The 27,518-nt window shown below is 47.6% G+C and overlaps 1 protein-coding gene and 1 long non-coding RNA gene across 17 annotated transcripts in view; one reads left to right on the forward strand and one right to left on the reverse strand.

Annotated features, from left to right (window-relative positions):
• The window catches only part of PSD3 (pleckstrin and Sec7 domain containing 3), a 573,880-nt gene that overhangs the window by 282,184 nt on the left and 264,178 nt on the right, over positions 1-27,518 (forward strand). The window contains exon 1 of one of the 16 annotated variants that reach the window (XM_043454556.1): positions 151-1,422. The exons of 14 other annotated variants lie outside the window; for them this stretch is intronic. Coding sequence is in view for 1 of the 2 variants with exons in the window: in XM_043454557.1 (XP_043310492.1) it covers positions 16,970-17,028 (59 nt within the window). In the remaining variant the exon portion in view is untranslated. Of the gene's footprint in view, positions 1-150; positions 1,423-14,544; positions 17,029-27,518 lie in introns of those variants that run through there. One more of the 16 variants, XM_043454557.1, reaches the window with a different exon arrangement.
• Positions 12,810-16,511, reverse strand: LOC122432546. Its single transcript, XR_006266867.1, has 3 exons — positions 16,380-16,511; positions 14,812-14,864; positions 12,810-12,946 (listed from the first exon to the last, which is right to left on the reverse strand). It is a non-coding gene; the product is annotated as an uncharacterized LOC122432546 (long non-coding RNA).

Below are 27,518 nucleotides of genomic sequence, written 5' to 3' on the forward strand. Positions count from 1 at the left end.
GATATCGTGTTCATTCACATGCTTTCAAGCTTTATATAAGTGCCATCTTGTTTCCTTTTGTGACTCACTTATTTGTTCAATATTTGAGATTCTTTCTTACTGATTCATAAGGCCCTAGTATATTAATTATTTGCTACTTAGTATTCATTGCGTGAATGTTCACTGTAACTAATTTTCCCATTTGCATAGTATGAACATTTTGGCTGTCTTGTGTTTTTGTTGTTTAAATGGCGTGGCATTCTAATTCGTGGCTTCTTGTGCACACGTGGAGCGTTTCTTTAGGTATATATTTAGGAATGAAATTACTGGACAGTAAGTGATAATCATTTTCTGGGTGAACCAAAGAATTCTTGAAAGGGCATATTGCATTTTCTTTGAGAGTCTGTAATTTTATCTACTTCCATTTATAAAATAACTTTTAGTTGTTTTACTTCCTGATCCTTATAACTCCCAAATCCCAACAAAAATATCAAGAGCCCAAATAAAAAAACATGGGAAATGAAATGCAGCAAAACCAGTCTGCTTTCTCTTCAGGAGCTGGGATGCGCGCTCTGTCATCCACTAGTTAGGTCTGGTGCCAGTCCATTCTGTCTGTCCCCGAGAGTCCTGTAGGTCCCAACTTCTCAGATGCCTTGGTGTCAGTTGCTGCCTGCATCTGACAGCTGCGAGTGTTACCTGTCCACTTCTGGCAGTCTGAAGCAGGGTTTGAACACAAGGACAAAAGAGTATTTTCATTTCACGAGAGCAGAAAGACAGAAGTAAAACTGGAAAATAGGAAAACGCAAGTCGCATAAAATCAAGCATGAATTTAATGAGATTTATTAACACAGCTGTTTTACATAACATAAATGAATCAGATCTATTTACTGCCTATTTCAGTGATTCCTTGATAGCCAGAATGTTTGCTGTAGGAAATGATGGTCTTGCAAAACAGTATCTCAGAAACCCGTAGTGCTATTTAGGATAAACAATGCTGAGATGAGCACTTTTTTCTTCTTTTATTTCGCAAATGAGGTCGGGCAGACTCTCTCACAGAAGCAGCGACCACTCTGGGTAAGGCAGCGCGGCTGTCCTTTCTCCCTCCGCTGGCCGCGGGCCGTCTGGCTTCCGAAGAGTTAAGCTGGAGCTCTGTGAGGTCACGAGTGACTTCACTGACTCCGGACTTTTGAAGTGGTCTTGGAGGGAGAGGGGAGGCCGGGCGAGGGGAAGTGACTCCTGCGGCTTCTCCAGGTTCCCAGCGCAGCCCTGAGGGAGCAGCATCCTCCTGGGAGCATGTCTCCGCAGAGTCGGGGGGAGAGGAAGCAGCTGGAGGCGGGCCCTGGAGAGCCCTGGCCCTCGATGAGGGTCTGCTGAACAGACGGGCGGAGAATGCCCCTCGAGTCCCTGACAGCGCTGCGGGCAGGCTGTGTGCTGGCGGAGGAGGTAACCGGAGTCCACTTCATGTTCTTTGTTTGGTCCCAGGCAGTGCTGGCTTAGGTGCGGCTGTTCGGGTCAGCTCCCTCGCTCGGTCAGTGTCTGACTGTGCTTAACAGAAGACTCCTTGGATTTTCAACTGTTTCATTTCAAGCGGAAAACATCGTAAGAAGTCTTAGAAACTTAGGGAAATGAGAATCCCTGGATGTTGTTTTGTAAACGAGGACGACTGAAGCGCCCAGGGTGTGTTCCTGCGGGGCTCTGGCGCTTGGGCAGTGAGGGGCTCCCCTGATGGGCTCTGCTGCCCTTTGGGGCCACAGGCATTGTGCTGCCAGCCGCCCCCTTCTTAACTTCAGGAGCCCGGAGGTCAGCAGCTTGAGCTTTTGTCGTTCAGACGGCCACACTTATTTCTGGGGTATCAGTGCTCCGAAGGGAAGTTGGCTGTGCTGTTAGTGTAGAAACACGATCTGTCTGAGAATTCGGCGGGGTTGGTTTTGAAACTTCCAAGGCCAGTCAGTTATCTATAGAAGAAAGTGTAAAGGCAGTTTTTCTTTTTTTCTGGAGCTGAGGGAACTCCAGCGCCACAGTTCTCTCTGGGAAGGTCTCTGTTCACGTTAGGGGCTTCCCTGGTAGCTCAGACAGTAAAGAGTTACCAGTCTTCCCTGAGACCCGGGTTCCATCCCTGGGTCAGGAAGATCCCCTGGAGGAGGGCATGGCAACCCACTCCAGTGTTCTTGCCTGGAGAATCCCAGGGACGGGGGAGCCTGGTGGGCTGCCGTCTATGGGGTCGCAGAGTCAGACACGACTAAACAACTAAGCCCCTGTGTAGGTTCAGGCCAGGGCACGTGCAGGACGCCTGTAGGGTCAGAGGGTGGACAAAGGCCGAAGTCAGGGTGTGGACGTGATTTCCATTTTTGAGGTGCTTGGAGTTGAAGGGTTCATGGACACCCCCAAAGCCGGTGAGAACCCCAGTGCTTGGATGTCTGGAGTAATCAGCTGAGTATGACAGGTGTGTTGGTGAGTGTATATTGCGTAAGTTGGTATTTCTTGCCTTGAGTACAGATAAGTTTTAAATTTTAAGCTCATATTTCCAACATATTATCGTGTCATTTATCTTACATAGCCTATCAGCATAGAAATTTTGCCTCTTTCTAAGTGGATATTTGGGGCTTCCCTGGTAGCTCAGCTGCTAAAGAATCCACCTGCAATGCAGAAGACCCTGGTTCTTTTCCTGGGTCAGGAAGTTCCCCTGGAGAAGTGTTGGGCCACCCACTCCAGTATTCTTGGGTTTCCCCAAGTGGACATTTGGTTTCATAACTTTAATAATAAAGGAGAAAGAGAATGCTTGAAAAAAAGGACGTGAAGCGTGTTTTGTGGAAGGCATACAGGCTCAGTGGTTATGAGCCTGGACTTAGGTTTAAGTTCTACCTCCTTTTCTTACAGGTTGAGCGCTAGTGAATCGCGTAGCCGCGTTTGAACCTCACTCTCGTCATGCGTGTGGTAGGGATGATGACCGGACTTTGAACGCGGTGGGGGGGTGGCTGTGACTGCTAACGGAGGTGCGGTGTGTGGGAGCATTGAGCAGCGTCTCTCCTGCATTAATGAAATCTCAGCGAGTGTGAGTAAAGCGTGGCTGTTACTATGTGGAAGTTACTCTTCCCGACATCAGCACGCGAGGACTTGGCCTCGCAGACTGGTGGTCGTGCATGGGGTGGTGGTTTGCTCACACAGGAAGCATGTCAGGACCCCCCGGTGGGCCTCCAGGCAGCTCCTCTGCAGCGCCGGCCCCTGCCTGTCCCGGCGCGCTCCCGGCAGACACCTCCCGTGAAGCCTCTGGTGGAAGGATGGCTGAGGGGGGAAGATGGGCAGTGAGCCCCAAACCATCAGCGCCTGGGGAACACATCTTCGTGCTCACGGCCTTGCAGCGAGTGTGTGTTTCGTCGTGTTAGGACGTGGAGAACAGAGCTGCACCAGGGGCCCGTGCCCCACGCCTGGGGTGCAGCTGAGACATCGTTGGGGCCTGGGCGCTCCTTCTGGCTCTTTCCACCTGTCAGGTCGTGCATGGCCTGCAGCTCCGCCTGCTCTTTCAGGGTCCTCCTTTGTTCCCGGGTTGACCAGTTCTGTCTCTATGCCCCAGGAGTTAGTAGCTGTGCAGTTGTGTGAAGCTGCTTAGCTTGCATTTCCTGGGCTGTAACTTGTGGATGATATCTTTTTTCTCCATGGTCATTGAAGAGATTAAATGAGATAAAATATGTGAAAATGCCTAGCAACTTTTTGGCTCCTTTAAGAGTTACTCTTTTTTTTTTTTCTGTTACAGTGAGGTGAAAAATTCTTAAAATTTGTAAATGAGTCTCTTTTCCCTGTTTTGCTCTTATGAAGATTTCATGTCTAGATTACTTTTTCTAAAGCTTTAGTAATATAAAAGTGTCAGTTTCCATTTGCCTCCATGATTTTCCAGTGCCGTCTGCTATCCTTACAGCTTTTAAACTTCATGTTGAACTCGTTTTCAAAAATATAAAAGATATATGTGCCGATGGCAGTAATTTACACTGAAGTCCCTTTGGTCCCATTTTGCTGAGGGGACCTCCTGATGGTTCTGAGTGGATTCTTGCAAGACGTGGTCTGTGCAGCTCTGTGGGGACCGGTTTTAAGCTGCCTTGCAGCGTGAAAGGACAAAGGACGGAAAATTCTGTGGGATTCGCCAGCTCCCCGAGGCACACGTCCTGTCTCCAGCTCTGCCGCTCAGCCCTGGCAGGTTGGGAAGCCGCTTGAAGGGCACCCACCTGCCCAGAGTTGTCAAGCGACGGCCGGCCCTGGCCACACCATGATTCCTGCCCTCAGGTCAGAGTCCCTGCTGGTGAGCGAGCCACGAGGGCGCTCTCAGCAGCGGCCGGGCTGACTGCGCTCCAGAAGCGCCCCGTCCTGAAGCTCTAGGGTAGGCAGAGCCTGTGCTGGGTTCCAGCGGGGATGTCCGCGGTCCAGCGGGAATGTTCGTGACTCTGCAGCTGGCCTGAGGGTGTGGTCCAGTGCCCCCTCTGCTCTACCGCGGCGTTTGGCCTTTTGTCGTTAGTGACGTCGGGTGGAGGGGGCGTAGGAGAGGAAGGTGTGGGCTCCGCTGCCATGGCGGCTGCTCACCAGCTGTGGGCCCCCGATTCTTTAGTTGGAAAATGAGACCATTGCAGGGGTGAAGGAAAGCAACGCAGGAGAAAGTGCCAGGGGGACTGCAGGTCGCTCCGTGGGTGATTTACGCCCCTCCCGTGTCTGGTGGGTGCCCTTGACCAGCCCCCCCCCCATCCTCTCTGTGAGCACCGTGTGTCCCCCCCCGCTCCTCTGAGGTCCCGGCGTGCCTGCAGCCTGTCTTCAGATGCAGGGCGGGCCACAGTGTCCATGCTCAGAAGGTGCTTCCACCAGCCGCTCCCTTTTGTTGATTCAGCTGGTGCTCCATGGAGGCCCTGCGTGTTGGCCGGGGGAGCTGGGACTAAGGCCCAGAGCACCTCTGCCGGCCCAGCCCTGCGATGGTCCCGAGACCCAGTGGCTTCCTCTCTTGCTGGTCCGTTTCCTCATCTGTAAGACATTTGTATTTGACGTGGAAATGATGACTCTCCTCCTTTCTCTGTCATTTCTCCACCTTGCTGTATCCACCATCCCCTGAACAATTTCTGCTTCCTCTTTTAAACAACTTAAGACAGTTATCTTCAAGAAGGTAAGTAAGTAATGAGGCTGAACACCCAGCTGAGGGATGATGTGTTGACTTCTGAGTCCTAAGTGAGGAAAGGGTGACCGAGTGTTCAGGGTAAGCATCAAATTGCCCCGCCCCCAGCCGCTGACCTTGACATTGGTTTATTTGGTATTCATCCAGCCTGGTCACCTTTACTTATGGCTTCCCTGTCTCAGGCGTGTTGTTATGGGAGCTGTGAGTACCTGAAGGGGTGAGAAAAAGGATGCCTGGCAGCTGAAACGGACATCCCCCCCACCCCCCGAGAAGACCTGGAGAGAATGTTCTTGGGGCTGGAGGGTCATCGCGGAGGGGCGGGGAGGGGCCGGGAGGGGCCCGTGGCCAGGCTGTGTGGGAGACATTCGCATCCTGTGGTTTAGTTCTTCTTGCCGTTCATCCCTCCTGGTTTCCTAAGTTCTTTTTCTGAATATTGCCAAAGAGAGGAGCATAGCTGCCACGTGTGGACATTTTAGTCTGGCTTTCCCAGGACAAGTCTGCGGTTCCGGGTGACGGAATGACAGGGAAACATTTGTATTTCTTTGGTATTTCGCTGCTTAAAAGGTAAACAGAAAAGACAATTAAAAACTGTCTCTGCAGCTTACAAATCAGAAGCCTCAGGCCTGGCCGGGCAGTGGAGATGGTCGCTGACCCCTGGAACGCGTGTCTCTAGCCAGTCCCCTTGGGGGACTCCTCAAATGAGCCGGCTCTTAGAGGCTCGTGAGATGTCCTTCTGGTTGAAACATGTCACCCAGAGGATTCCAGCTCTCCTGGCTCCCAAGGCAGTGGTTGAGCCGAGGAGCACAGATTTGGTGTGATTGGTGCAGAGACCTGAGTGTGTGACCGTGATGGAGGAACTGGCTCTGGACCCTTCCAGGTGCGATATGAGGAAGGATCCTGTCGCTCAAGGCCTGACCCTGCTTTCCGGATCCCGCAGGGTGGGGTCTCAGATGCTGACCCGGCATCAGCTCTGTGACAGGAGGTCAGTGTCTGTCCAAGTGTCAGATGATTCAGGGCCGCTTCAGGATCCCAGGTGGGCCCGTGGCCCACAGGTGTAGCCGGTAATGGGGAGTCAACCGGAGGGGGAAGTGGGCAGAAGGTGGGCTTTGCCTTGGATTTTCTGGCTTCTTGACCTTGAGGAGCCAGGTCAAGGTCCAGGGTGTGGTAAGCAAGCAGTCCAGGGTGCGGTCCCATCCTTGGCTGCGACTTTGAGGTCACCATGGAAATTACAGAGCTGAGCATTTTCCAAAGCTTGAAAATGAAGGAACTCAAAAGTCTCCACCTGGAACACAACCAGAGCATGCCTGTTGCTGCACTTACCGTAGCGGCAAACTGCCGAGTCCGCAGCCCCGGCTGCGCTGTGGGCTTCTGTCCTCTCGGGCTCCGTGGGGTGAGCAGTGTGGGCTTCCCAACCCAGTGCTGGGAAAGTCACCTCTTCTTTGCAAAGGAAAGCGACGTTTTTGCTAACTAACTGTTTCACTGGGAAATGTAGATTGAAATTTGTACAACACGCACACACACACACACACGCACACCACACGCACACACACATGCACACACGCACGCTGCCGTGCGCCCGGCTGCTCCTCCTGGGAGCTCTCCCGCCCCATCCCTGTCCCGGTCAGTGGAGCCCTGCCTGTGGCCCCGGCTCTTCTCAGATGCCCTGAGGTCCGTCTGCCCGAGTTGCCCAGGGTGTGGTAAGGATCCGGACCCACCCAGGGCTGGCTGTGGTGGAAGCAGTGTTTATCTTGTGTGGCAGTCAGCTTTAGGAAAACAGCGGAGGACACAGCAGTCTCTGCCGTGTAACCAAGTTACCCCAGCCTGGGTAAAGATGAGCGGCGCTGTGCAGGAATGCCCGGGACTCGGGGGTCTTTTTCCCGCAGTACTACGTGTCACGTGACCGGGAGGGGCCCTCCTGCGCTTCGAGGCCATTCTTCTCATGTCTAGCCTCTCCCTCTGCCTTTGGGGCTGCTCCGCTCGTCACGGACCTTTTCCCTCCCCCGCACATTTCTCCAGCCCCTGTTCCGTCTTGCTGAGCAACGGAGGGACGGGGCCTTTGAGTGGCTGAGTTGCCATGGCTGTTGTGTGTGTAAGGCCAGCGTGATTCTGACCCGCCCGGGGAGGCCTCCTGACCTGTCCGTGGAGGGAGGCCTCTGCAGTTGTCCCACGTCTGCCGGTGATGCCGGGGCCGTAGGACCAGCATCGTGCTGGGAGGCGGGCGATGCGGGCTCTGGCCCTAGTTCTGTTTACGGAGTCTTAAGCTCATTCCGAGGCCTTTATTTCCTCTTCGGGAAAATGAGATTAAAGTAACTCACGAAGTGTATTTTCAATTTCCAAAATTCATCACTTGACTCTATGTTAAAGTGTTAGTCGCTAAGTCGTGTCTGACTCTTTGCAGCCCCATGGGCGCCTGTGTCCATGGGATTCTCCAGGCAAGAACACTGGAGTAGGTTGCCATTTCCTTCTCCAGGGGATCTTCCCGATCCAGGGATTGAACCCAGTCTCCTGCGTTACAGGCAGATTCTTTACCATCTGAGCCACCAGGGAAGCCTTGGCTCTATGAAATCATACTAATTCTGGCTCCTTAGGTTAGCTCTCTGTGACCAGTTAGGATCTTCTATACAAGAACAGGTTGAAAAGCAGTTAGGAGACTCGAGTTGAAGCAGGTAGAAGAGCTCCCGGGTTGACAGCCATGGGTGCCGCTGGCCGGATGGAGGCTGGATGGATGCAGATGGCTTGAGAGAACCGGTCTCATTCTCCCACTGTCTGCCTTGGGCTGTTTCCACAGCCTGACATTCTGCCCTGTAATTCTGTGGAGGCGATAACCACTGGTTACCCTTCCTCAGCCTGAACTGATTGAGAAGAAGCCCTTATTTTGAAACCCAAATGCACCTCTTCCAGGAAGGCGAATGCAGAGAGGGCAGCAGACTATAATTCTCTCCTCTCGGCTGCAGTAAGTAACTGAAGGTTGCGTCTCCTCCAGCCCTCATCAGAGGGTCCTTGTTTCTCACCTGAAAGCAGAAGTGGGAGCCCCAGCAGCTGAAGTGAAACCAGGGTGGAGGAGGTCCCCGTCCATGGGACCCTCTCCTGATTCTCAGCATCCGGCGCGCGCGTGTGTGTGTGTGTGTGTGTGTGTGTGTGTGTGTTGCAGGCGTGTACTCAGGGGCACGTTCCCGCCCTTTGGAGCTGAAGCGGCGTGCAGGGGGCTGTCCCGAACCTGGGCTTTCTGGTGCCTCTGATTCGCTCTGTGACCCTGGGCCTGTCCCTCATTCCTTTCTGAGCTGACCTCGTGTTTCAAATGAGGGGGTTGGGCTAGCAGGGCAGTATTCAGGGCTTGTTCCAGAGCCAGTGTGTGCCAGGAACTTGAGATGCCCCTCTTGATCTGCAGGACGTGGGAGGGGGGCGGCCGGGCGGGGCAGGAGGGAGCAGCCAGCCCGTGCAGACAAACGCCCCACGTCCAGCCTGGAACCCAAGCGGGCAGGGGCTGTCCCCCGACGTCTGTGCAGCACGGAGTCCCGGCCCCCAGGGCGCTGTAGAGTGGACGGGGCCCCTGGCCACTGGGCTGGGCCGGGCATCTATTTATCGAGGCTTCGTAGCCTGAGGCGCCCTGTTAGGAGCGGGCCGCCCAGGAACGGGAGAGGCCTCCCAGCCTGAGTGGTTCTCTCTTGGCCGTGGCGCTTTCGAACTCTGTCCCTTCATAAGGAGTGTCTCCGTCCAAGGGTGGCAGAGCTGTTTCTGTGCATCCCTCTCTTTCTGTTTCCTTGTTTTTCCTGCAACAGAAGCCTCAGGGACTCTCACCGCCCAGCCCACGTTAACTGCCTGTTCACATTCAGGTTGAAGACCCGCTAGTGCCTTTGAGCCTTGAGGGGAGGTTTAGCATGAACATCTGCGCTCCTCCAGGGGATCGGCTGCCTTCGCCTTCTCGTTTTAATGGTAGTGCCGGAACATTTGTATTGGATCTGTAAGCCCCAGTGCATGCATTGAATGGCTTATTGAGAATATTTTCTGCTCACAGGGGATCTGAAAAATCTCCTTTTCCCTTCCATATCCATTCAGTCCTGCAGGGCAGCCTTAGGGATGCTGAATTGCCCTGTTTAAAATACATCCCAGCTTGGTGAGGGATCCAGGTCTTCCCATCCTGGAGAGGCTTTTATTGAGGCTCATCCCACTGACTTCAGTGAAAGGGTTACAGCTGCTTTTAGTTATCTGTGCTATTGGGCAACAGAGATATAAAGGATTTCTTTATATACATTCATCTCATTCAAAACAATAGTTTCAGTATTTCCTCCTGTCACAGTTTTAGACAAGGAGATAGTTTGATTTCACCTGAGTTCCTGTCTTCCGACATTTCCTGGCTGGTGTAGCGATGAGACCTCGGAACTTGCACCTGTGGGAAAAGCAGGGAGGGTGTCCAGGGAGTCCGGGGAGAGGAGCCCCCGGCCCGCCCGCGGACCCAGCGGGCAGGGAGCCGCTGCGGGGATTCCCGCGCCTGCCAGCGTGGCCTGCCCATCCCTGCAGCCCTGTCCTGTGACCCCGGAAGTGATGGCTGAGCAGGGAGCGGCCACCCTGCTCCCGTCACTGCCTGTGGGACCACAACCAGGACCGCGTCAGTGGTGTGTCTGCCCGAGGAGATGGGACAGTCCTGGCCCATTCCCACCTTTGGCCTCTCCTCTCCCATCCTCGTCAGGGTAGTGTCTGCCTGTAGGTGGACGGCATCACCGACTCAGTGGACATGAGTCTGAGCAAGCTCTGGGAGATCGTGAAGGACAGGGAAGCCTGGTGTGCTGCAGTTCATGGGGTCGCAGAGTCAGACATGACTTAGCCACTGCAACAACATCAAGAGGTGCCAAGCTTCCACAAGTACTATAACCTCCAGTCAGAATGGTATTAGTGGGGTATGCCATTTACTGTTGAGGAAACGTGCTAATTTACTAAATACCGTATTTTTATCTTGTGCTTTTTTTTTTCCCTTTGGACAAACTTACCCACAAGTTAAAACTTTATTTAAACAACAAGGTTTTAGAAAATCTAGGCTAGGTTGTGAACTCTCATGACACGCTTTGAGCCTCCCGTGGCTGTACATTCTTAGATTTGAGTGCAAAGTTTTCCCCACCAATTTGGAATGAACTGGGCATTGTATCTGGTTCTGTATGAAACAGTTGTTTTGGATCTGGACTCTGTAACGACGTCATTTTCTTTATACCCGAAGTAAATGCTGTTCAGGCTAGATTATTTTGGAATTCAGCTGCTCTATTTTTCTCCTGATTAAAATCTTCTGTTGCAAAGGAGCTCCACTAGTTTCCCTTATAAGTTACTGTTTTTGTGCCTCTAACTTTTCTAGTAATAAATCTTATTTTTCCATGAGAAAGCAGCCCATGCTATTTAAGGTGGAGCAGGGGTTGTGGTTGAAATTGCAAACACATCCAGCGTTCTGTTTTGATTTTCTGACTTCAGAGTGTCTTTTCAGTGGAAGTGATCCAGTCTCGATCGTTACTGACTTCAGCCAAGATAAAGTATACTTTAAGTTGTTTACATGCAAGGCCCTGAAGCATAGAGAGAAAAAGTGCTAGAGCCCCAGGGAATCTTTAGTAGAGTTTTCAAGTTTCTGAGGGAAGAGAGAAGTGTATCCACTTTAAATTGTTTTGTGTGTGCATGAAAAAGAAGAGTGGAGAGATGGACATGTAGGAAATTCCACACACCCTAGAAGCGTCACAGGCCGGATGTAGGGCCGTTCCTTTCCTTTCTTCCTATGACATCACCAGATTTCAAGAATAATTATTTATATAGTTTTTCCCTGTGCAGATTAGCTTAGCTCTTAGGTGATTATAGATAATCTATATGATTTAAAGGGTATTAATGCAGGTCTTGAGACTTGTGACTTCTCTGGTGGCTTAGAGGTTAAAGCGTCTGCCTGCAATGCGGGAGACCAGAGTTCGATCCCTGGGTTGGGAAGATCCCCTGGAGAAGGAAATGGCTACCCACTCCAGCATTCTTGCCTGGAGAATCCCATGGAAGGGGGAGCCTGGTGTGCTATAGTCCATGGGGTCGCAAAGAGTCAGACACAACTGAACGATTTCGCTTTCACTTTCAATGCAAGTCTTAGGGCTTCCCTGGTGGCTCAGATGGTAAAAACTCTGCCTGCAATGCAGGAGACCCAGGTTCGATCCCTGGGTCGGGAAGGTCCCCTGGAGAGGGAAATGGCTACCCACTCCAGTATTCTTGCCTAGAAAATCCCATGGACAGAGGAGCCTGGCGGGTTACGGTCCATGGGGTTGCAAAGAATTGGACACGACTGAGTGACTGACACAGTGCAAGTCTTACTGTGATTATGCTAATATTTGTAATCCCATCAAACTAGCTACTGGACCTCTTTTAGGGCCAGAACTACGTCTGTGGTGGGTAGCATTGTGTATAGAGTTAAAAGCCTGGTTCTTTACCTGTGGACTTGTCTTCAGAGCCTGGCCTGGCCATTTGCTGACAGTGTTACCTTGGGCAAAAAGCCCTCCTTTCTGTCCTTTATGCAGAGGTCACCACAATACTAACTTCCTAGAGGCATTACCAGGATCAGTTGAGATGATGTTTTGAAGTGCTTGACATAGTGCCCGGAGCTAGGAAGTGTGCAAGAGATGTCAGCCGTGGTCAGCAACTCTGCTGTCACCTCCCTGCCAGGTCCTCCCACAGAGTGCGCATGCCTCTGCTGCACCACGCCTTTCACATTAACCCCATCAAGCCCAGAGCTCGGCTCAGCAACACGGGGCAGGCTTCCATGCCCGCCCCCTTTCTGCTCTTCTGTGCCTTCTGCCCTCTTTGGTGCCCTTCTGTCTGCTGGCTCAGACAGTAAAAGCATCCTCCTGCAATGCGGGAGACCCGGGTTCAATCCCTGGGTCAAGAAGATCCCCTGGAGAAGGAAATGGCAACCCACTCCAGTATTCTTGCCTGGAGACGCCCCATGGGCGGAGGAGCCTGGTGGGCTACAGTCCATGGGGTCACAAAGACTCAGACACGACTGAGTGACTAACACTTTCTGTCAGGAGTGCTAGGTGAGCACTGAGGTTATATTTTAAAGCTATTATTAGAAGAGGAAAAAGAACTGCAGATCCCGAATACAGAATCTCTGCAGTATCCTTCCAGGACGAAGAAAGTTAAAAATGCCTCTTTATTGTACGAAGAGAAGAAAAAAGAAATTCGAAGAATGTCTGAGTCTCTTCCTCAGATTTTTCCGTATGGTGATTCTGATTCTTCATCCTGAAAGCTGGCTTATAGAAAACTAACTTTTAATAATGGGTTCCTCTGGGACTTACCTTGTGGCACAGTGGTAAAGAATCTGCCCACCAATGTAGGAGACGCAGGAGATGTGGGTTCGATCCCTGGGTCAGGAAGATCCCCTGGAGAAGGAAATGGCAACCCACTCCAGTGTTCTTGCCTGGAGAATCCCATGGACGGAGGAGGCTGGCGGGCTACAGTCCGTGGGGTCACAGAGTCGGACACGGCTGAGCACAGGCACGAGCATAATCCCTCTGATGATTTTACATTTTATTAACAACTGTAGCGGAGACAGAGTCTTCTAGAGAGACGCATCGACAGTGGGAAATCCAGCATGCAAACAGTATCTCCTGATGAAAGTTAGACTAACGGGAAGATTTACAGGTCTCTGCTCAAGTGCAGTCTGTGCCTGGTCCCACACGTCCTGGCAAAAGGGGTCCGTAGAGGAAGGCTTCTGTGCCTTCACTCCGTACCAGCCTTTCTTCAGCGCCATGGTCTCTCCTCTGACATGTGCTGTATCTGAAAGCACTGCTGAAGAGCGCTCAGAGCGCTCATTGACTGAAGAGTAACACAGTCTGTGTATAAGTAAACTGTACCATTTTTGTGAGATCCAACCTCATCTTAGCCAAATGAATGACTTAGCATTTGACTGTTACTTTAAAAATTTGGTGACATACAAGATTTTAATCAAATCAGATAAATACTTCAACCTCATATTGTTTGTCTATTTAAAAAATCAGAAATTCTGTATATAACCTAACAAACTACATGCTTACACATGTGTATACATACAAACGTGTATGTGTCCACACATGTACATCTTTGGCTTTGAATGAATTTCTAAACTGATGTAAAGTCAAACCTTTCATTTAAATGCACACACACACACACACACACAAAATGTAATCCAGGCTTTTCTCGTAGCTCAGTTGGTAAAGAATCTGCCTGTAATGCAGGAGACCAGGGTTCAATTCCTGGGTTGGAAAGCTTCCCTGGAGAAGGAAATGGCAACCCACTCCAATATTCTTGCCTGGAGAATCCCTTGGACAGGCTACAGTCCATGGGGTTGCAAGAGTGGGACACAACTTAGCGACTGAATCACCAACTTCATTTTTAAAGGAAACTAAATGAAAAACCCAGATGGCTATGAAAAAGTACCAACAAAGTTTTTTTTCCACTTAAGTCCCTGGTGGGAGCATTTTTATGTCAAAAATAAACTACCTCTGCTAGATGGCCTCTAAGCAGTCTCTGCAGCCCAGAGGGATTACAGAAAGGTCTGTGCCTTTGGAAGCACATGGCCTGGAGCGGGTTGGGTTCATGGGGATTCACACAGTGATGCTGCAGAGGGTAGCCGTGGTTTAGGTCCAGGGAGCCCTGGTTGTGGGCTAAACACTAGCTGGGTGATCCTTAGTCGCCGGCTCAAGACTCCTTGTATGTCAGCAGTGGATTCCAGGTACTTCCCCCTTTTTAGAGTCTAAGAATTTTTTTAAAATTAATTTTAATTGGAGACTAATTACTTTACAATATTGTGGTGGTTTTTGCCATACATTGACATGAATCAGCCACGGGTGTACCTGTGTCCCGAACCCCCCCTCCCTCCTCCCTCCCCATCCCATCCCTCTGGTCCCAATGCACCAGCTTTGAGTGCCCTGTTTCATGCATTGAACTTGGACTGGTCATCTATTTCACACATGGTAAATATGCATCAGTTCAGTTCAGTTCAGTCGCTCAGTCGTGTCCGACTCTTTGCGACCCCATGAACTACAGCATGCCAGGCCTCCCTATCCATCACCAACTCCCGGAGTTTACCTAAACTCATGTCCATTGAGTCAGTGATGCCATCCAGCCATCTCATCCTCTGTCGTTCCCTTCTCCTCCTGCCCCCAATCCCTCCCAGCATCAGGGTCTTTTCCAATGAGTCAGCTCTTTGCATCAGTGGCCAAAGTATTGGAGTTTCAACTTCAGCTTCAGTCCTTCCAATGAATATTCAGGACTCATCTCCTTTAGGATGGACTGGTTGAATCTCCTTACCGTCCAAGGGACTCTCAAGTGTCTTCTCCAACACCACAATTCAAAAGCATCAATTCTTTGGTGCTCAGCTTTCTTTATAGTCCAACTCTCACATCCATACATGACCACTGGAAAAACCATAGCCTTGACTAGATGGACCTTTGTTGACAAAGTAATGTCTCTGCTTTTTAATATGCTGTCTAGGTTTCCACTTAAGGCCCTGGTAGGAGCATAACTTTCCTTCCAAGGAGTAAGTAATATACATGTTTCAACACTATCCTCTCAATTTTAAGTTCTGGCTAAACTGGGAGAAGGAAGGTGAAGTCTGTCAGGTTGTTGGAAAGAGCAGGGGAGGATCCCTGTGCTGCCCGTCTGCTCCTGTGACTAGTATTAGGTTTCTTTATCAGACTTACCTCTTCTGCCCCTGTATTGGTCTTGGGTCCTCTGCTCACAAACAGAGTAGGTTCTGATTAAACAAAAGAAAGGACAGGTACCGCTCATTTTAAGCTTTTAGATTCATTCTTTACCCTCCTATGCTGAGTCAGGCAGGGCTTTCCTCCTGGTGCTGTGGTTCATTTTGGTAGATGGCCTGCCCTGCTCTTTCTGAGACTTCCTGAGAAGAGCAGCCGACAAGGGTCTCTCAAAAACCTCAAAGAATTGTGGCCTTCTTCATAGTTGAGTCATCCAGGCATGACTGATTGATACCAGCTGGCTGGATGAAACCCAGAAGAATCCACCCATTCACCAGCATCCTTCCCCCCACCCAGTTCAGACGACACCTGTACTGCCTGTCTTCCTCACACCTGGGATCCAGGCAACTCTTTCTCTTTATGGCAGATAAGGACAGTTTCTCCATGCTGGTGGGTGTTAAGATGTGTGTGTGTGTGTGTGTGTGTGTGTACATAGACTTTTTTTTTCTAAACTAAGAGATTACGAAGAACTCTGTTTTCATCACATGGTTGAAACTAGACCTGCTTTGTCAGAAGCTTGACTGGGGGTGACAGGAGCTCTCCTGTGGGTGTCCCAGCACTCCCAAGGGGCTGCTCTAGTGGATTGTCCTCACTAAGAACACCCCATTCCCGAGCCCACACACAGTACCAACAGGTAGGACATCCAGCTAGTGTGCGTCCTACCTGGCTGCCTTGGGCATGGCCAGGGGTTCACCAGGCCCTTTAGGTAGTAAACTTGATTTTTATCCAAGAGCAATCACGAGACTTATTTTACTTTCTGTTCCCTTCGTAGGGTCTTGACTATTGCTTTCAAATGTCACACATTAATCTAGTAACTATCAGGTCTAGTAGACTGCTGTGGAATTTTAGAGGTAGAAGGGATATTCATCTTCCCCTCCCCGGCCCCTGCAGAGTTGTGCAAATGAATGAATATACTGAAGCCAAGGAAGTGAGAGATACTTGCCCCAAGCCTCACAGTTAATGATGAGATCGAAACAAGATCTCACCGGTCTTGGCTTCCATACATATCTGTGCTTCTCGCATCTGACCACTGTTGGTGAGTGTGTGTGCAATAGTGCACTGGACCACAGGTACCCCCAGGGGGATGGGGCAGTGTGGTCCACAGGGTGGCGTATGGAGCCAGGTCGCCTGGAGACACATCCCAGCTCTGCCATCCTGCTCACCCTCGTCCCAGCCACCCCGTCTGACAAGGGGACGTATTAATGATACCTGCTTTGTAGGGCTGCTATGAAGATCAAATGCACCGAGGCCTGTAAACGTCTCAGAACTGTGCCTGGAACACTTTCAGTGGGATACATACTGACTGTCGTTTTGGTCTGAATGATTTGAATGGCCGTGGAGAGGAATTACGCAGAGGCCGTTGTGGCCTAAACACAGAAATGTGTAGCTCAGCCTGGCAGACCAGTGGGGGATCATTTGGTTCATTTAGCGGCAAAATGTGCCCCGGCTGCCCAGGTCAGCTCTGGGAGCCCTTGTGTCTGTCACAAGCGTCCTGAGACATTTTGGCTTACCTGCCCTCCAGCAAATTTCTTCCAGCCTGTTACTCAGGAGCGATTGGGGAGCCTGTGGATTCGCTGTTAACATGATACTGGGACATCTTCAGGCAGAAGGTAGTCCTCACCAAGTTCTTCTGGTCCATTCCCTTGGTGGTCACATTCCTCTGAAATAGTGCAGGCTGGTTTGTTCGTGACCTGGAGGATGAGGAGACCCCAGTAGGTTTCTTCAGGGTCCATGGGGTGACTGGTTTCTGCTGAGCTCCAGCCCGTGTTTTGTTCCTCAGTGTAATAATGTAAATTATGGTGTGGGGTTTAAGAGCGTGTGGGCGGAGAGAGAGAGAAGTTTTATGGAACGATGGCCCTGCATTGTCTGTCTGTGTGAATGACATGGGGGTGAGATAACCACAGAGCATTGCTAATAACCAGCAGGTCTGCCAGTCCCCCGCCACAGGCCGTGTGGGCGGCCGGGTGATGTCCCCGCTGTGTCACCGGTGAGGTCCCCCGGGCGCCAGTCTCGCCTTGAGTAAGGTCCTCGGGGACAAGCCCGGTGGTACTTGGGGCTCAGCGTTGAGTCGCTTTGCCGTGGGTGCCGCCTCTGAAAGTTGATGTGTTCCAGAACCACCGGAGCTGCAGAACCTCCTCAGGAAGCGGTTTTTCCCTCTGGGTGAGTCGCCCTGGTTCCCGCTCCATTTGCAGAAGCGAGCCTCCTCACGGCGGCCTCCTCCGGGGTTGGCCGTAGCCTGACACCCTCCTTGCCTTTCCGTGCCAAGCGGAGGCGCCACCTTTAAGGGCCCGGAGTTGTGTGAGGAAAAGCAGGCTCGGGGAGTGAGGCGGAGAGGTGATTCTCTGAGAGAGGCCAGGGGACTTTGCCTTTTGACAGAGGCTCTTTAAAAAGGAAACCTCTGCTCTACTGTTTTCAGTCTTTTTTTTAAGGGAAAATATTTTCCCTTAAAAGTACAGTTAGACTTGTGTATAAAAGTTCAATGGAGAGAAAGTATTTGGACTTGGGGTGTCTTTTCTGTTTATGCTCCTATAAAATAACAGTGTCAGAAACTGATGGATTAACCTTCGGGGTTTGTGTTTCTTCTCCTGGTGAGAAGGTTGTTGAGAGAGCTGAGCGCAGGAAGTGGTGTTTTGAGATTTAGTTCCCTTTTCAAGGACCTCTCCCTTCTGTTTGTTTTAAAGTGGGTTTTCAGTTTTCCATTTCTATGATAAGGCCATTTCCTCTGGGTCATTTGTAGAATATTCAGAGACAGATTGAAATTGCTGAAAAATAAACAGGGCCTTCAGTCAAAATATTTTTGAAATGCAGTTAACTGAAATAGGTTGTCAGCCACTGAAAGCTTAAATTTGTTTTATTGAACATTATTATTAAAAAAAAAAGTTAAATTTAGGCTTACACATAAAGTTTCCCCAAGTCTTTAGTGTTTTTTTTTTTTTTTTAAAGAGCCCAGTGCACGTTTATGGAATAATGATGTTTAGACTTAATATCCAGAAGTGCTTATTGGAGAACATAGGAACTGAGGAAGGGAGGGCCAGACCATTTCCTTTCCAGGAAACCCACATTCTCTCACTTGGTCAGAATGGTTGGACAATGCAGACCTTTAGTTCATTTTTCACACTTAATGTTTCTCCGTCATACCATGAAGTCATAGCTCTACGTGACATCAGAACTAAAGCCCTAATGTTATTTGCAAAAGATTGTTTGAGAAATGAAAGCCCTGCTCAGGGCTGCAAGGCGATTCCAGGTGTGAGCTCTGTCAGATGGCATTACAGGATTAACTAGCTGGGCTCTATGATTCATCTGATACACGAGCCAACTTAAACCCATTCATAATTGTGCTCCTTATCAGACAGACAGACGGGAGAGCTGTGTCTAAACACGACAGGCACCGAAAACAGTCCTCTCTCATGCCTCTCCCACCCCAGCAGCCACCTGTCTGCCCGGGTGCAGCTCAGTGTCTGCAGACGAGCCAGTTGTGGATCTGATTAGGACAGAGAAGAGTCATCGCTGCTCTTAAGCAACGTGGAGGGTTACTGGAAAACCTCAGAGCTTACCAGAGCCCTTTTAATCTCATTGACTGTGTTCGTTTGTGGTCTTTTGCGAGTTAAGAATAAGAGTCAGGAACAGTGACACTTTGGTAATCCAACTAAGTGGTGTGTGTGACCTAAAAACCTTCACTGAATCCTAGTTACCTATGAAACTACACCGTTGGGTCAGAGATGGAAGACATATTCAGTTTCTTTTAGAGCCCTTTCTGATTTTTATTGAAATTGCTCTATTCCTCTTGAGGTCTGTGTATGCATAGTTACATTTATTTCACCTGGGTAATGTCTTAGATGACATTTATGTAGAAACATTTGAGCAGTTTATTGAAATATGCTATCGTGGTGTTAAGATGTTCCAAGACAACTTGTCTACCACAGAGCAGAGGTGTCTCACTGGAGCGCTGGTCCCTGGTCCAGTGAGGGCCCAAGAACTTGCTCATGGCTGATTCAAGAGCATCTCACAATTTCTAGCTCCTGCTTTCTGGATCTTGATTTTCATGTGTTGCATGCTAGCCACTGGGCTTTTAAGATTTTATGTACTATCTGTGTCACTGCTTTCTGTGCTGTCTGGGACTCTGTTTTTGGTTTCTGAGCATCTTTCTTCATTCCTGCCTGTAGGTCTCTATTCTCTACCTTTCTGTCTTTCTGCATGTGTTGTTAAAAGCCTTAACTCAGATCAAACCAGAAACTAAGAACTTGATTTGAAACCAAGAACTGGAATTGACCCTTGAATAGCAATGGTTTTTTCCCACTAAATATGTACTAGATGTCCCGCAGTTGGTTGAATCCCCGAATGTGGAACCACAGATACGTGGGGCTGACTATAAAGGCTATATGTGGACTTTTGACTGCTTGGAGGGTTGGCACGCCTAACCTTCATCTTGTTCAAGGGTCAACTGTATATTAGAAAACTCCCATCCACTTAAAGAGGAGTCTGATTATAGAATGAAAATACATATTCATTAAAGACAATTTGAAAAGCACAAAAAAGGAAATAATCTAGGAACAATCACCCAGACATCAGTTACTGTTGCCGTTTTGGTATCTGCATTTTCAGCCTGTGTGTGTGTGAGAGAGAAAGCGTCAGGCACAGACACAGAATGTATCAGGTTTGTTTAAAGGAGCTCTTCCCAAAGGCTGGTGCAGACACTGCTGGTGGTACATGAAATAGTTTAGGAAATATGTGAATGAGCATGTTTTGGTAATGGTTCTATATTGTAATATGTATTATAAAATTATAACAACACATCAGACCTATGGTTTTATGGTAACAGTGCCTCTGGACGACCTCCAGAAGTTTGGGATCCTCAGCCCTTCTTCAGGAAAACACCTCATTCATTAGCTGATTTTACTGGGTCTTTGGTATCCAGCACATCAGCAAACTGGTCAGCTCTGCCTTCAAAATATGTTCATAATTCACCTCTTCCCCACTCCAAAAGCCACCAGGATTCCAGTGATCCAGGTTACCGTGGTTTATGTGCTTCTAACCAGTGTCCCAGTTCAGTCTCCTGTCAGTCTGTTGGTTTCCATCTCAGAGTAAAAGCCCGAGTCCTTACCTGGCCGGAAAGCCCCTGTACCACCTGCCTTGTCTCTGCCCGCCCCAGTGATTTCAGCAACCCCCCACCACCACCCCCACCGCCCCCGACCCTTCTTGCCCTCCTGCTCTGGCAGGCTGGCCTCTGCCCATCTTTGGACACGCCGCGCCTGCTCCCACCTGGAACGCTTTGCCCCTGCTGTTCTATCTCCCTGGCTGCTCATCCCCAGGCCCTGCCGCTGCCAGCTCCCAGCTTCAGGTCTGCAGAGGTGCCTTTCCAGCGTTTCCTTGCTGTTGTTCGGTAACTCAGTTGTGCCTGCTCTTTGTGACCCAGTGGACTTCGGCCACCTGATGCAAAGAAGTGACTCATTGGAAAAGGCCCTGATGCTGGGAAAGATTGAAGGCAGGAGGAGAAGGGGATGACAAGAGGACGAGATGGTTGGATGGCATCACCGACTCAATGGACATGAGTTTGAGTAAACTCCGGGAGTTGGTGATGGACAGGGAGGCCTGGCGTGCTGCGATTCATGGGGTTGCAAAGAGTCAGACACGACTGAGCAAATGAACTGAATTGGACTGCCGCCTGCCAGGCTTCCCTGTCCTTCACCATCTCCCAGAGCATGTTCAAACTCATGTCCATTGTGTTGGTGATACCGTTCAACCATCTCATCCTCTGTCATCCCCTTCTCCTCATGCCTTCAATCTTTCCCCACATCTGGTCTTTTCCAATGAGTTGGCTCTTCCCATCAGGTGGCCAAAGTATTGGAGCTTCTAGTGTTTACCTTCTTCAGGATTCTAACTCCTTCCCTCACAAAACCACAGGTTCCTTTTGCCTGTTTTATTTTTCTCCCTAACCATGTCATTAATATGGTTATCTTATTAATATCTCCTTACTAAAATATAAGCTCTACCAGGCCAGGGTTTTTTTTTTTTTTTTTTAATCATGACTGAATCTATAGCACCTAGAATGGCTCCTAGGCATATAGTAGGCACTCAATAAAAACTTGTTAAAAGAATAGCTGAAATCCTCCAGACCCAGGGATCGAACCCCCTTTTCTTACATCTCCTGCATTGGCAGGTGGGTCCTTTACCACTGGCACCACCTAGGAAGCCCTGAAATACAGGTAATGGGCTGATTTAATGAGTAATATTGAGTAAATCAGTACCTTTAGTAAGGGATGTGCAAAAGTCGTGAACGTGATGAATGAATAATGTTTGGGAAACACAGATTTAAATAGTTTTTGAGTCTGTTTATTTTGTTTTATTATAAATAGCGCTGCAGTAAATATCCTTTAGTAACTTTCTTGTATATATTTGTGTTTATTTCCTTACAATCAGTGGTTAAAAGTTTATCTGCTGCTTCTTAGGATCTCTGTAATTTTGAGACTTACTGAAGCCAGAAATCTTACCAGTTTACACCCGTCTCCAACCTGTAAGTGCCTGTATTTCTTGCTGACCATGCTGTGCATCATCTCAGCGCCTTTTTATCTTGGCCAGTTTGATAGCTGAAGGAGCTGAGTGCGGGAACTTGCTCTTCATTGTTATCTTCTATGTATAAGCATTTCCCCACTCGTTTAATTTTGATCTTTTTATCCTTTGTTGTGACTTGCTTACTCTTGTCTGTTTGGGCTCGCTCTGATTGCAGGGGATTGAAAACCTACATGCGCTGGTTTTATTGAATGGATATCACGGCGCTCAAGTTCACATCCAAGGACAGGCAGGCCTCCGAGACAGGAACGGGAGGGTCTGCTTCCTGGCATGTCCGCTCTCCTGCTTTTCCTTGCCCGTGGGGTTTCCCTCTTCTCGAGGCCTCTGCCCTCCCGTATCCGTGTGTCCCACCTGGCTCTGGTTGACCGTGTCCCTCAGTTCAGATGCCCATCGCCATCCAGGTGCCAGGGGCACCTGAGACCCCGGTTTCCAGGAGTGAGCCGGCGGTTGGCTCTGCTTCACTGGGTGGTCACTTCTGGTCCATCCAGCTGAGATTAGGATGGGAGGTTGACTGCTCTGTCCAGGGGACGGGCACGAAGCAGCTTTTCTAGGAAGGATGCAGTGACTCGAATGTTCAGTAACATGTCTTTTGGCCGTTTTTTCATATGATGTGCTCATCTTTCTCTGAGGGCACAGAAGCCCATTACATACGAGGACTAGTGTTGTCTTTTGTCTCGCGGGCGTTTTTCTCTCCAGTTACCATTTTAATTTTGCTTGATATTTTTGCCATGTGATTAATTAAACCAGTCATTTAAATCATGATTTTTTGCTCCTGTAAAGTTTAGAAATACCTTCTCTATGGGGAAGCTATATTTTCAGCTATACTTTCTCCTAGTTTGGTTTTATTTTTTATGTGCCCCTTGAATTACATTAAATTTTAAGGGAATTTGAGAGAGAAATGGCATCTTTGCCTAATTCATTCTAGGAGGATAGTGTTTATTTAGTATTAACTTCTTTCAGCAATAGTTTTATAGTTTGCTTTATTCTAGTTCTGAACTTTTCTTAAGTTTATGCCTAGATACTTTATAAGTTTTATTCTTATTTTGAGTAGAATTTTTCTCAATATGCTGTCTAACTTTTCCTTCATGGCTTATTAAAGCTGTTGTTTTTGTATTTTTATTTTGTTACTGGCCACCTTACCAGTTCTAATAACTTTTTTATTTAATACTTTTGAGCCTTGTATGTAGACAGAACAGCTACAAAGAATTAATTTTGCTTTTTTCTGTCTCTTCATTTTTTTCTTGTTTTATTGTGGTGGATCTTTTAGAAAGAGGAAGATGGTGATTATAATGGAATGCAGGGCATATCTCGTACTGTTGTTATTGTTAGGAATAATTGTTCTGATTAGATAGTCAGAATATTTGGGAACATAGAGGTAAATGGAACTAGTGGAACACTGGTCTTTACCCAAAATGTTATCTCCACTGGTTCGTCTTGGAGCCTAAATGTTTCACTTGTTACTTCCTTTCTGACCAAACCATTGCCTCCAGAAATTTCCTATTAAAATGCCCATGTGATCCCTGCATTAACACATTAAACTTGCTAATATAGCATATCATCCATGTGGTTCTCTGATTTTCTGGTAACTGATACATACTAGTCTACTGTTATGGAAAACGAGAACCAGACCTTACACAGATGGGATAGAGAGCGTTTAGGTGATGATGGCCGCATGAGCCTTTGTAGCTAGCGGGTGCCTCCTTGGCGCTTCATCGTTCTTTGCTCTGTGTCTGTGCCGCTCCCCCTTGTGCCCCATAAACTCAGCCTCCATGAGCTTCGCTTGTTTTCTTCCAGGTGTTTTACTCTCTTATCTGGACTCTCTTGTTCTTACCCCCCACACTTAGAGTCCTCGTCCTCAGGGTCAACTTAAGCATCACTTTCTCCAGGAGGCTGGTTTCCTTAGGAGCTTATGGTCCTGTCGCGTGCTCTGGATGTACCCTGTATTTTCTTTAAAATGACATTATTATCATTGCTTTTAAAAGTAATCTCTCTCAAAAATTGTTACAGCTATTCAACTATAACCTCAAATTGCAGTGCCAGAGAGCATGTCTCCCTTACTGATCGTTGTGTCTGACCCCTAAGTAGTCGCTCAGTAAATGCTTCTGAAATTAATGATGCACAGGGGAAGGGAGGACAGTGAGCGAGGACAGTGAGACTGCAGGGAGCTGCCTTGATGAGCGGAAGGAGGGAGTCTGGGGAGCTGGAGGGGAGGGTGCACGGTGTATGCCTGCGCCAGAAACGCTTAGTTTAACCTGGATCTGAACCTGCACAGAACTGAAAGGAAGGCCTGCCTTCTGGTACTGAGCTTGAACAGAGTTCTGAGGGATTTGAAAGGCAGTTTCATACATGGGTGAACTCTGTGTACCCTTGGACACAGAGAAAAATACAAGCCTATACTTTATGCTTTTACCCTTTAATTTCTTTGCTTTCAGGGTTGAAGTAGTAGAGCCACTAGGAAATTTTTACAGCATCTAAACTGGCATACTGGCTTGTAAAATTTACAACCCCACCTACAATAAAGACCATATTTAAAAAGCTACAGTGAAAAGAGGCAGTAGGAGGAAAAAACAGGAGTCTGTACCAAAAAAAAACAGTACTGGGTGCTTTTCCAATGGCAAAAGAAAGTTTGCTTTTGTGAGCCTGGATACTACCAGTGTATAAAAATATTTCCATTAGTAAATAAAGAATTATCATACAGTTTCATTGTTTGTCAAGTTAGACTACACTTGCATTCCTGTACTTTTATTTTTATATTACCATTCTGTTATAAATTATGAACTGTGAACTCACAGCTGAATGTAGAGAGGAGACCAAATACACTTTTATTATTATTTTATCTCATTTATTCATACTATGTATTTCTGAGGAAAACTGCTCCTTGACGTAATGTTGAAATGAGGGTTAAACTTTGGGTGTTAATACTTGGAGTATTAAAAACAAATCTGTTTTTAATAAAACAGTAGTGGCAGTTGACCTGATTTTACATGAAATTACTACGTGACCAATAAATTAAGAAGGTTGAGGTGCTAATTTTGGCAGATTGGGTTGTGCCGATACTGTGTTTATGTTTAGAGCAATCTGGCCATTTTTCATCCACTTGAAGTCTTCCTCTGCCCCCTGCCCAAGTACTCACACTCCTGCCATTTTCCTTGCTCCCTGAAATGTGACACTGGCCTCACAAACCTTGGTCTCTTACACCCCTGCAACTTGCCGTGGGTCCCCTCTGCTGGGAGAGCCTTTCTGTCATCCTGCCTGCCTGGCCTACGCCGCCTTTTGGTTTAGGATTGTGCAGGACGTAATCCGTTAGCTCTTGGAGCACTGAGTGCTCTGTGAATTCTGTCTTGTTTGTAGCTGTCTCCATAGAGTTTGTCTGCACTAACCTAGACTTTAAAACCCTTGACCTTGGAAGCTGTGTTTTGCTCCTTATTCGTCTTTATATACATTTTACCTGCTGTGAAGTCTGGGTGCTCAGTAATTGATCTCAGGAAGGGAGCTTTGTAGGTGGTTAGGCATCTTTGTCCTCTTAAGCCTCTGCTCTTTATTTATTTGCTTGATTGACGTATAGTTGGTTGACAGTGTTGTGTTAGCTACTGGTGTACAGCAAAGTGATTCCATTTTACATATATGCATATATATTCTTTCTCAGATTATTTTCCGTTATAGGTTACTACAAGATATTGAATGTAGTTCCCTGTGCTATACACTGGCCCTTATTGTTTATTTTATACATAGCAGTGTGTATCTGCTAGCCCCAAACTCCTAATTTATCCCTCCCACCTTTCCCTTTGGTTCTCTAGGTCTGTGAGTCTATTTCTGTTCTGTAAATAAGTTCATTTGTGTCAGTTTTTAGATTCCACACGTAGCTGATATATGATGTGTCTTTTTCCGACTGACTTCACTTAGCATAATTAACCTCTAGGTCCATCCATGTGGCTGCAGATGGCATTATTTCATTCTTCCTTATGGCTGAGTAATATTCCATTGTACACATGTACCACATCTTCTTTACCCATTCTTCTATTGATGCACGTTTAGGTGCTTCCATGTCTTGCTTGTTGTGAATAGAGCTACTATGAACATTGGGCTGCATGTACATTTTTGCATTATAGTTTTCTCTAAAAATGTGCCCAGGAGAAAGATTGCTGAATCATATGGTAACTCAGTTTTTTATTTATTTATTTATTTATTTAGGTATCTCTTTACTGTTCTCTGTAGTGGCTACACCAGTTTGCATTTGCACCAACCATGTTGGAGGCTTCCCATTTCTCCACATCCCCTATAGCATTTGTTCTTTGTAGCCTTTTTGATGATGGCCATTCTGACTGGTGTGAGGTGATACTTCATTGTAGTTTTGATTTGCATTTCTCTAGTAATTAGCAATGTTGACCATCTTTTAATGTGCCTGTTGGCCATCTGTATGTCTTCTTTGGAGAAATGTCTATTTAGATCTTCTGCCCATTTTTTTTATTGGGTTGCTTTTTTGATATTGAGCTGTTATGATATGTTTATATATTTTGGAGATTAATCCCTTGTTGGTTACATAATTTGCAAATATTTTCTCCATCATGTAGATTCTTTTCAATTTGTTGATGCTTTCCTTTGCTGTGCAAAAGCGTGTAGGCCTGATTAGGTGCTATTTATTTTTGTTTTTATTTCTTTGTGTTGGGAGACTAACCGAAGAGAACATTGGTATGATTTATGTCAGAGAATGTTTTGCCTATGTCCTCTTCTGGGCATTTTATGGTGTCATGTCTCATATTTAAGTCTTTAAGCCAGTTTAAGTTTATTGTCATGGTGCCTGGTGTGAGGGAGTGTTCTAATTTCATTGATTTACATGAGTTGTCCAGCCTCTGCAGCACCACTTGCCGAAGAGGCTTCTCTTCTCTGTATTGAATGTTCTGGCCTCCTTTGTTGACAATTAGCTAGCTGGTCATGGGCATATGGGTTTATTTCTGTACTTTCTCTGTGGTTCCATTGATCCACTGTCAGTGACAATTGTTATTTAGTCCCTAAGCTGTGTCTGACTCTTTTGTGACCCCGTGGGCTATGGCCTGCCGGGCTCCCTCTGTCCTTGGGATTTCCCAGGCAAGAGTACTGGAGCGGGTTGCCATTTCCTTCTGCAGGGGAACTTCCTGACCCAGGGATGGAACCCATGTCTCCTGCGTTGGCAGGCAGGTTCTTTACCCCTGAGGCACCAGGGAAGCCCAGTACCACAGTGCTCTGATTACTGTAGCTCTGTAATGTTGTCTGAAGTCTAGGAGGGTTATGCCTCCAGAGTTGTTTTTTTCCTCAGATTTGCTTTGGAAATTCTGGGACTTTTATGGTCCCATATAAATTTTAGGATTTCTTGTTCCAGTTCTGTGGAAAATATCATGGTTAATTTGATAGGGATCATATTAAATCCATAGATTGCTTTCAGTAGTGTGGCCATTTTAACAATATTCTTCCAATCCAAGAGCATGGGTTATCTTTCTGTTTCTTTGAATAATTGTTAATTTCTTTTATTAGTATTTTATAGTTCTCAGCATATAAGTCTTTCACCTCCTTGGTAAGGGTTATTCCAAAGTACTTTATTTTTCTGATGCAATTTTAAAACAGATTGTTTTACTTTCTCCTGACATTTCAGTATTAGTGTAAAGAAATACAATAGATTTCTGTATGTTATTCTTATATCCTGCTACCTTACTGAATTTTAAAAATCAGTTTTAGTAGTTTTTGTGTGAAGTCTTTAGGGTTTTCTATATGCAGTATCATGCCTGTCAAGGCAGGAAAAGCAAGAGACATAGGTTCAATCCCTGGGTTGGGAAGATCCCCTGGAATAGGAAATGGCAACCCACTCCAGTATTCTTGCCTGGAAAATTCCATGGACAGAAGAGCCTGGCAGGCTAAAGTCCATGGGTTGCAAAGATTTGGACATGACTGAGCACCCACGAACTGTATTGTCATCTGCATATAATGACAATTTTACTTCTTCCCTTCCAATTTGGATACTTCTATTTCTTTTTCTTGTCTGATTGCTGTGGCTAGGACTTCTAATACTATGTTGAAAGAAAATGGGTAGAGTAGGCATCCTTGTTTTCTTC

The sequence above is a fragment of the Cervus canadensis genome, chromosome 31, assembly GCF_019320065.1.
Source record: "Cervus canadensis isolate Bull #8, Minnesota chromosome 31, ASM1932006v1, whole genome shotgun sequence".
Lineage (NCBI taxonomy): Eukaryota > Metazoa > Chordata > Mammalia > Artiodactyla > Cervidae > Cervus > Cervus canadensis.